Source organism: Camelus ferus, chromosome 13 (assembly GCF_009834535.1).
Source record: "Camelus ferus isolate YT-003-E chromosome 13, BCGSAC_Cfer_1.0, whole genome shotgun sequence".
Taxonomy (NCBI): domain Eukaryota; kingdom Metazoa; phylum Chordata; class Mammalia; order Artiodactyla; family Camelidae; genus Camelus; species Camelus ferus.
Window position 1 is genome coordinate 3,819,500 of NC_045708.1, and position 9,574 is coordinate 3,829,073.

A 9,574-nucleotide genomic window follows, 5' to 3' on the forward strand; every position below is an offset into this window, starting at 1 on the left:
CCTGGGTCCTGGGCCGAGAAGTCGCCGCCGGCGTCTGTCAGGAGTCGGCCCAAACTCCAGAATGTCCCTGTCCGGTGAAATCTGAAGGGACCCCGCCCTCGTCGGCCCCGTGCGGTCCTCCCGGAAACTGACACCTTTTGGCTCTCGGACTCGGGTGGGCGAGCCACCTCCACCCGACTTCGCCCCGCGGGGTCCTTGCGCAGGGACTGCCCGCCCCCCGCAGGGTTTCGGAGTGCTCGCTGGGTGCCCGGGCGGCGGGGACACTGCCCTTGGGGCAGCCTGAAATCGCAGCACTGGGCCCCACGCAGCGAGATGACCACCCACTGCAGTTCGTGTTGAGGGAGAATGTTGGCCTACGGTGGAAATGCTAAAAGGCAGAAATCAAAACTTTACAGGGGGATCCTGACTTCACTTGGGAAAAACAAAAGTATATGTGTGAGCCTGGGAAAATGAAATAGAAGCCAAAATTATTTCACAGTGATAATCTTTAGGTGTCAGGACTCTGGGTGGCTTTTATTGTGTTCTTTATATGCGTTTGTATTTTCCATATGGTCCACAATCAATATATATTACCTTTATATGATATTTACATCATATATGTATGTTATCCTTAGACACTGTTTCTTACTTTTTAAAAGCAGTAAATGCTTCCACTACCAGGTGCTCACAGAGGAATGAGGGAGGAGGAAGGCAAGTAAGCAGGTGACTAAAATAAACTGTAACAAGGTGGGAGGGAGGCAGGAGCCAAGTAGGGATAGAGAGGAATGAGAGGGTCCCAGGGAGAGGACTTGGATGGGAGGGTTAGGAGTCTGCATGGAAGAAACGCTGGAGCTAGGAGTTGGGGCCCTCAGGGACTGGCAACCTGCTTGCCACTGGAAATGAGAGCAAGGGCGTCCACAGGGAGGGAGGGCATCGAGTTTGCAGACACAGAGGCAGAAGGAAGCATGCCTGAAGCTGAATAGGGGACAGGCCCTGAGGGAGGCTGGAACCCAGAGTGGTGGGTCAGAGAGCGGTAAGGTCAGGTGGGCTGTGAGCTGCCGTCAGCCCAGCCCTGCATATGAGCCCCTGGCCACCCTACCCTCCTCTGTCCCTGCAGGACCTGGCAGGAGGCCTGCTGTCTGGACAGTTGAGTTCAGGGAAGAATGGAGAGAGCCTGCCTCAGCAGCTTTGTGACCTGGGCAAATCAACTCTATGGGTCTCTCCGTCCTATAAAATGGGGACCCTGATTTCACAGGCTCGTACTGATGATGTTGTGCAAGGCCAGCATCACATTTAAATGGTGCTCAGAAAACTTTTGAGCAAACTTGGTTAATGGGAGCTGAAAGGAGATTTAATGTTTTAAAGTCCAAAGTCACCCAGTTGCAGTGGCATGTGGGAAGGAAGGCCTGGACTGTTTCCGGGGGCTGAGAGCCAGGGCTTCCTGCTACTGCCCCCCAGTTTCTACCATCTGCCCCACTCAGGACCTCTCCCTCATCGCCAGAACACCTTAGGGCCACTAGAGGGTGCTCGCTGCATCTTCACTCCTGGGAGTGAGTCTGGTTCCAGGGCAGAGGGCTGCTCCCAGGAAGCTCCTTTTCTGGCCATTGGCCTCTACTCTCCATGTTGACTTATGGTCCTGATTTACCCCACAGGGACAGTCCCTGTTCTGGGGGAGGGGCACAGAGTAACATGTAATCCAGACTGGCGGGCAGGAGCAGCCCTCTCTCCTCTGCCCATCAAGTCTTCTTAGACCATACCTCTCCGTCAGTACCATCTTGGAGGAGGGAGAAAAAAGGAGAGGCAACCCCCGCCCAGGTAGGGCCAGACCAGAGGGAAGGGGAATTTTTAGAAGTCGCTGGAGTTGCTGAGTCTGTCAGGCCCCAGGGTTCACAGAGCAGTGACGGAGGAGGAAGGCAAGTAGGCAAAAGTGTGCATGTACTGGCATAGACCCAGAGGAACAAAGTCACACAGAGATCCGGACAGGCGCACAGAGAAACAGTACTTCACACAGACTGAAAGACAAACACAGAGACCTGCTTTCCCACCAGAGAGGAAAGCAATCTGATCAAACAAATCCACTCTGCACCAGTTCTCCAGTGTCACCCTAGCTTGTCATCCCCCAGGCTAAAGGAACAACAAACCTACACCAAAAAAGAAAGAAAGAAAGCAAAATAACTCAGCCTGGGGATGCCTTGCTTGTCTTCTTTTTTGTACCCCCCTCCCCTCTAAATAAGCATTTGAATGTGTTTTGTTCTAGGAGCTGTGAGGCAAGCACAAAGGGGTCCCTTTCTCATGCAGGAAGATCCCTCTCTAGGGCCTCCCTGCCCCCATCCAGCCATCCACCCACCAGCTGAGGTGGCTTTCCATCCTGGGCCCAAGCGGGGATCCCACCTGTTTAAGAGCCCTCAGAACCATGTTAACTTTTCCAAGTTAAACTGCAGGCTGAGATGAAATTAGGCTCCCTTTTCTGGGACAGGGTTGCTTTACTGAGCAAGAGGAAATGTAGGAAGGCGGGATGCTCAGAGCAAGTGGGAGGCAGGTGTAAGGCTGGAGTATTAACCAAGCACCTCAACGCACACCAGCTTCCGGGATGAACAGTCTGCCCCTGTCCTAGCCTGACCCCAAATAGGAAACAGTTCAGGAACTCTGCCTCTCCCTCCTCCCTGCAGGTGGGCCTCCAGTTGGGCATTGTTAGAGCGCCCTCCTGGGACTCCTTGTCACTCACAGGCCTCTGCCCCGTCCACTTCCCACGTGGAGGCTAGGAGGTACCTGCCCAGTGTGGCTGCAGCTTGCTCTAGTCCTCCAGAAGTTCCCCCCCCCCCGCGCCCCGGCCATTCCCAGCTCCAGGCATGAGAGCCCCCCTCTCTAGTCTGGTAAATGACGCATAATTTATGAGCACATCAGCCTGAAGTGCGTAAGTCATATGTGCACAAAGGGGCCGGGTAAATATTTAAAGATTAGAGCCAGCTGGGGAGAAGCACAAAAGGCTGGGACAATGAGGGTCTCCCGGAATTCACTTTCTCTGTGCTGGGCCAGCCCGGTTCAGTGTTGATGCACTCACAGGAGTCCCAGGCTTTGTCCCCTGGAGGGCCCTTGGCTGCCGGGCTATTCGGAGTCCTAACACAGCTAAAGAGAGTTAAACAATCACTGCCTCTCCAGCCCCATCTGGAGACAATTGGCTGAGTCATTTCAGTGCTTTTGCTGTGTCCCAATAGTTAATTACACGGAGTGATCACTTCATTCCATTTGGAAATGCATCTGTGCAGGGGGACACACATTTCTCCCTCCAGTCACTGCACTGGCAGTGGCCTTTGAAGCACTTAACAGTTAGTGTAGCTTTAAATGTCTGGGGTGCGGGAAGGAAGGGGTTCCCACCCAGGGCTGAGAGGCTGCATCTGGAACGTTCTTTCTTTTGCCAAAGTCAAGAAAACTAAATGGAGGAAGGGAAGACAAAGGCACAGGTAACTTTTGACCTTAAATTCCCCAGCGTGAGAAAGCAATGGGTTTTGAGTAGTCGCCAGAGCTCTCCTGAGTTATAGAAGGAATTATTCCGAATGAACAGAGGGCAGCCTCTGTCCCCCCAACGCTCTGCCTGGACTTGTGCTCCTTTCCAAGCCCCCTGGGAATCCCAGAGGCTAAAGATGGAAAGGGAGTCTGTGGCCTACATCCTGACTTGCATAAGCCCCGTTTCTAAGTTGGTTCATGCCCTTGTCGGCAGGCGGAGAGCACCGCGTCCCGCTGGCTCTCAGAGGACGACGAGAACCCGCTGCCCACTCCCCACCTCGGAAAACGCCTCCCCCTGCCTCAGCATGCGTCCTCGGAGCCCGGCCTGCCTCAGTGTGTGTAGGACGCCCAGGCGCAAAACTTGCCAACGGATTAGGGGAGGGAGTGGGCCCGGGGGCCCCAGCCTGGGTCTCCGAGAAGGAGCTCGATGAAGACTCATCTAGCTTTCCCAATGAACTTGCCAAACGCAAAACTCTGCCTTTGACTTAGCGGGGGAACTGGCTGCCCAGAAGATGGAGCCCGAATTGGGGGTAAGGGGTGGCGGGGGTAGGGTAGGCGTGGGGTGGGGAGGAAGCGGTTTCTGAGCACAAGAAAAAGGTGAGACGGAATTTGCACGGAGATCCCTTTCAGCCTTGAGTCCCTTGCGACCCTCAGCCAACTTAAGGCAAGGAACGGGCCAAGGGGGCTGTTTGCGGTGAATGAGCCGTGCGAGGACTGGGGGACGGGGGTGGGGGGCACAGCAGGGAGCCCGGGAAAGGGGGGGCGATAGGCCTAGGCGGGGAGACTCCAGCCGAGGATGTGCCGAGGCAGGAGGGGGAGCAGCGGGCAGTGCCGGGGTGGGGGTGGGGAGCAGCAGAGGCGGAGGCCCTTCGAGCGGGTGGGGGCGGAGCTTGATGGCTGCGAATTCCGCCCGAGGCGCCAGGGCCGGCCTCGCCTCCGGCAGCCAAAGCAGAACATTGCGAATTAGCTCATTTTGCGGTCAATTTTCCACTGCTTAAGAAACACTAAGCCACCCACGTGAGCAGCCCCACCCAGTGTAGCCGGGATCTCAGGGCAAGGGCTGGAGAGGAGTGGAGGCACTAGGAGCTGCAGGTGCCAGGGTGCAGACGGCGACGGCTCGTGGGCCCCTTTATTGCGGCCCTAACTCTGGAGAGGGGGCCGGCCCGGCCCCCCCGCTGCGGGGCCGCGAGAGCTGCGCCTAGGGCCATTGGTTTGCTAATACCCTGGAGTTGAAAGGCGCGGGCGCCGGTTTATGGGGAGGGATCATAATTAGAGGACAAATTGCCCGGCTGCCCGCAAGACTCGAGAGCGGGGGCGGGAGTGAGAGGAACTGCCAGAGCGAGGCGCGCGCCCATCCTCTGTGCAGATGTGCAGCAGCTGGAAGCCCGCGCGCGGCGGGGCGCCCGGAGTTTGGCCCCGAGGGGGCGGGCGCGGGAGCGGCTTTGTGGGGCCGGCACAATGCCCTTAACACTCGGCTGCCCCCTTTGTACCCGGTCGCGCCTCCCGCTTGCCCTGCGGCTCCTTTGTACCGCGCCTCCACCGCCCCAAGCTGGAGCGAGCGCGCGGAAGCCACTGGGCCAGGCCAGCCCCGGCGCTTCAAAGCTGCCCGGCGCGTGCCAGCGCCCGCAATACAGCCGCAGCTTCACCGCCCGCACCAGGTCGGGGCCAGCCGGGATCTGGCCGGCCGGCCCTTAGGCCGGGGCGGAAGAACTGTTCGGAGCCGCTGTCGCTTAAGTCTCCGTCTGAAAGGAGGGCGGGGCGCGATTCTCCACGCTGCTTGGCTCCTGGGAACGTCGCTACTGGGCAGGGCCCATCAATACCCCGAGCGGGGGCGGGTGGGGAAGAGGATGCCTCGGCTCCAGGGAGCTGGAGTGGCCCACAAGGGCCCAGCGATTTCCCTCCCCCTCACACTGAGGCCCTGCAAAGGCCAATTTGTTCATTCCTCGGGACCAGGGCTCCACTGCCGAACTTCTGGATCCATAGTTTCCCCATCTCTCTCACAAGCAGCAATAGGGGCCTACATGTTCAAGATACTGAAGCCAAGAGAACCCAGTAAAGGGAGATGGGTAGGTTTGAACCCAGGGACTCCCCTGGACGCCAGTCTTCCCATCCCTCACAGCTACTGGAGTCCATCCTCCTGAAGCCCAAGCCGGCACTGCCCTGGAGTCCTACCATAGGGCCTAGCCCATCCTGGGGCATGTGCCTCCTCTGAGCTCCTTGGGTCTCCTGCCACAGCCTGAATAATGAAAGGGGGTTGGCATTCTGGACCTCCAAATGTGCAGAATGGTGTTCTGCCCAGATGCATTCCACCTCCCATTGGTAGGGACCCAGAGAAGGCCAAGGGGCAGGAGTGAGGGGAATAAACTCCCATGCCTACCCTGGTGGGGAGAAGGGTCCTCAGAGCTTGAATTGTCCAGTCCAGCCTGGAAACTCAGGAATAGAAGTGGGGGAGGCCATTCTGACTGCCCTGCCCTGAGGCTGCCTGTAGCTTGCCCCCAGCTTCGGATGGGTCCTAGCGAGGCCAGCGGGCACCTGAGCCAGACTGCACCCTGGTGCAGGATTGCTCCCGGTCCTGAGCCCCCAGCCAGAAGGAGGCTGTCTGTGGCCCTGCGGGCGGGCTGCACGCTTTAATGGGACACATGTTGCTGCGTGGCCCCCGCGGGCCTGGCCTGCGCCCGGCTTTGAGTGGCCACAGGCAGAAAATCGCTGCATTGTCCCGACATTAGGGCGACTAATGCAGCGTTGCCAGCGAGGCCAGAGCGTGAAGCCCCCAGAAAGGCCTCGTTGGCGGGTGCTCCTGGCCTCCGTATCTTCATCAGGCCTGAGAAGGCCCGGTGCTCAGTCATAGTCATTATTGGGGCTTGCAGCCAGCTGGGCTCATGGACCTCCCCCACTGGGCCTGGTGGTGGGGCCCAGAACCTAGGGAGACTGGATGGGGCAGGGCATGGAGGGGATGGGCATGGGAGGGACTCCCAGACTCAGGAAGTGATGGGGTGAGAGGGATAAAAGACAGACTGAGAAAGGGTACAACGGGTCCCTTGAGAGGGAGAAGGGGTCCTGGAGGCGAAGCCTGGGCTAAGGGAGGGTGTCAGCAGAGAGAGGTGAGGAACTTCCCTGTCTGTCCCCCTCCCATCCCCTCCCCCGTGGGGCTCCGCAAGTCCAGGAGTGCCTCATTGATATGTAAACGAGGGCCCTATAAAGGCAGCACCGCCTCTGGCTGGCTCAGTTACGACAACATGGGCACTGAGCTCGAGACCCAGGGCAGCTCTGGCGGCCCCGCTGGCAACTTCCGCAAGGTCTGGGGCCCCGAGGGATGCGGGGGTGGCGGTGGGGGGCAGAGGGCAAGAGGGCTGAGACCCAACTCTCTTACTGCCACTCATTCACAGATCTCCAAGCCGCTGATGGAGAAGAAGCGACGGGCGCGCATTAATGTGTCTCTGGAGCAACTCAAATCGTTGTTAGAGAAACACTATTCGCACCAGGTGAGACACGGGGATGTGGTGGAGGTAGGCGGTGATACGATCCCCAACCTCATCTCCTGGAACCTGGGCTGCTGTGCTATAAGCCTTTTCCACGGATCTGTAGATCCGGAAACGCAAGTTGGAGAAGGCAGATATACTGGAGCTCAGCGTCAAGTACATGAAAAGCCTTCAGAACTCGGTGCAAGGTAGACCGGGGGTGCCTGGGGGTGGGGCGAGGAGCGAGTGTGTATGTATGTGTGGGAATTTGTGGGATCAGAGCCATGCATTCTACGAAGCCAGATGAAGGAGGGATGAATGGAGAGGAAAGCTCAGGGCAGTGGGCAACTAAGTGAAGAAGGGCCCCCGATCTCTCTAAGTGGAGAGGCAGCAAAGGCCTGGCTGGCTGTGAAGTTGTAATCGTGTGGGCGAAGGTCTGGACTCCGAGGGGATTTTCGAGTTGCCTCCCTTCCCTTTTCTTCCCTCCCCTCCGCTGCACACTTCTCCCCTCCCTTTTTCTCTCTCCTCTTTACATGTCTTCTTTCTTCCTCCTCTCCCCTGTTCTCCCCTCCTTTCCACATTTCTTTTGTCCGCTCCCCTCCCCCTAGGGCTCTGGCCGGTCCCCAGCGGAGCCGAGTACCCGTCGGGCTTCCGCGGCTGTCTGCCCGGCGTTAGCCAGCTTTTGCGGCGCGGAGAGGAGGGCGGCGGCGGCGGCGGCGGCCTGCGCTGCCCCCTGGTGCACGAGCGCGCGGGTGGCAGCACCATGGACAGCGCCAGCTCCCGCCCTGAGGCGCCAGCCAGGCGAGGCCCCTGCGCCTCCGCGGTTTGGGTCCCTGTTCCCGCCGCCGGCGGCTCGCGGTCGCCGCCACCCCGGCTTCTCTTCTCTGGAGGTCTTCCCAGCCCGTCCACCAGCGTCCCAGCGCCGCAGTCGGCGTCTCGTCGCTTCGCCGACAGCCCGGGGCCGGGGCTGCGCTTGTGGCGGCCCTGGTGAGGCCTAGGCGCAGCCTGGGACTCAAGGGGGCCCTCGTCTGGCCTGGGAACGCAGAGACTGTTTTGAACGCCAGAACCCTAGTCATCGGCTCTGTTCCTGGGACGGGGTGGCCTGGAGCGTGCCGCGTATCCGCGAACTCGGGGAAATACACGAAGCCACAGTTGCACCGGGTTCTATTCGTCTAGACATAACCCACCCCCGCCCCAGCCCTACCCACTTAGGCTGGACCCACTTTCTCCTCCCAGCCTCTAGTGGGGCGGGGAGGGGGTGTCCCGGGCTGCGCTCCTTTCCCAGGGCCCCTGGAGGGCAGCCCGCCCCCGCCCCGCGGCCGCGGCGCGGTGGGAAGGTCGCCGTCGGCAGCGGCGCAGACCGGACCCCTCGCAGCGAGGAGAATTACTGCCCCGCCCCAGCCCATTCAGCCGTCCTGGGACGCCCTGTTCCCACCGGCACAAAGCGCCCCAGGCCCCGCCCCGCCGGCGAGGGACCCCCAGCCCACCCCTCGGCTTCCACGGATCCCCACCCCCTCTGCACGCTGTGCGGCCCACCCGCTGGCGCGCGCTCCGAATCCAACCCCTCTCTGAAACCCCCTCCCTAGCGCTGCTGCCCTGAGGCCAGCTCAGCGTTCCAGCCCCGCCCAGTGAGATGCTCCGCCCACCGCCCTGGCCGCCCGACGCCCCGCCCTGCGCGGCTCCTGGTGGGAAGCCCGCGAACCGTCTACCAGCTTGAGATTTGCTAGAGCAACCCCCAGCTCCTCTCAAGGGAGAGCTCACTCCTTTCCCCTCGGAAAAGGCCCCCGGCCCGTAGCCCGGCCTCAGGCAGCCCGGTCCCTTCCCCGGCCCCGCAGTCTCCGCCTCCTGAACTTTGGGGTCCCCAGGGAGCCCACCACCCTTGACAGCTCTTGGTGCGCTCTGCGAGGGTTTATTCGTCAGAAAATGAGGTCATTGCTCGGAGTCTAACTTGAGGGTCTCGGAGTCTCGGCCTGCAAGGGGCAGCCTGGGGGTCGAGGACAGGAATCCTGCTCTGAGCCCACGAAGAGATCCCAGCACCTCCTCTTCCAGCTTGAAGTTAAGAATAAAGAGTGCGAACTTGTGAAATGGGTATAAAGATGCCACGAAAGTTCTCATTTCTCTCATAATGCCAGCTTAGGTAAATCTTTCTGAACTACAAATATCAACTTCATATGAAACATTTCTCGTTTTGGGCTGCCCCTACCTTGCCGTGTGCTAAACTCGTCCCAGTCGTACCCCGGGGAGAGGAAAGCCCTGCTCCCCTACCCAACCCAGCGGGCTCTACCACGCTGGGGAGCGGGTCCCCCCAGCGGAGGTCCCAGGTCTCAGCTTCCCGGCACTAATCCTCCTTCCGGCCACCAGGTGGCGACCTTGCAGCGCGGACCCAGGGCGCGCCCTCCAAATTTCAGCTCCAGTGGGTGGGCGGGTCACCCTGCACTACGGGTCCGCCACTCCCGCCGCGAGGCCCGGCTGCAACTGCTCTGCCCTTCTCACCTCCAGAATCAATCTCACAGGGGCTAGGGAACCCATAGGTCGTCTCCTTCCTCTAGGGCTGTAGAGCCCATCCCACCACCCCATCCTGCCAGTGCTCCAAGCCTGTCTCACACGCTGGGTGGGGTCGCAGGATTTGCGTA

The 9,574-nt window shown here is 59.9% G+C and overlaps 1 protein-coding gene across 4 annotated transcripts; it reads left to right on the forward strand.

Moving 5' to 3' along the window:
* Positions 1–3,391: 3,391 nt before the first annotated feature.
* HES3 (hes family bHLH transcription factor 3) lies at positions 3,392–9,032 on the forward strand. Of its 4 annotated transcripts, XM_032495061.1 has the most exons (5): positions 3,424–3,440; positions 3,698–4,013; positions 6,870–6,965; positions 7,069–7,150; positions 7,550–9,032. In XM_032495061.1, the coding sequence occupies exons 2-5, from the start codon at positions 3,996–3,998 to the stop codon at positions 7,930–7,932; spliced, it is 579 nt and encodes a 192-aa protein (XP_032350952.1). In that variant the 5' UTR covers positions 3,424–3,440; positions 3,698–3,995; the 3' UTR covers positions 7,933–9,032. The 4 variants fall into 4 exon arrangements, with proteins under 4 accessions (XP_032350951.1, XP_032350952.1, XP_032350950.1 ...); XM_032495060.1 differs by lacking the exon at positions 3,698–4,013 and having other exon boundaries at positions 3,392–3,440; XM_032495059.1 differs by lacking the exon at positions 3,424–3,440 and having other exon boundaries at positions 3,698–3,818.
* The last annotated feature ends 542 nt before the right edge of the window (positions 9,033–9,574 follow it).

Bases quoted from the DNA above. Each gene is read 5' to 3' on its own strand.
- HES3 (XM_032495058.1), top strand. From the start codon at position 6,720: ATGGGCACTGAGCTCGAGACCCAGGGCAGCTCTGGCGGCCCCGCTGGC. The intron at 6,780-6,869 runs GTCTGGGGCCCC...ACTCATTCACAG, and splicing joins CCGCTGGCAACTTCCGCAAG to ATCTCCAAGCCGCTGATGGA. The intron at 7,151-7,549 runs GTAGACCGGGGG...CCCTCCCCCTAG, and splicing joins CCTTCAGAACTCGGTGCAAG to GGCTCTGGCCGGTCCCCAGC.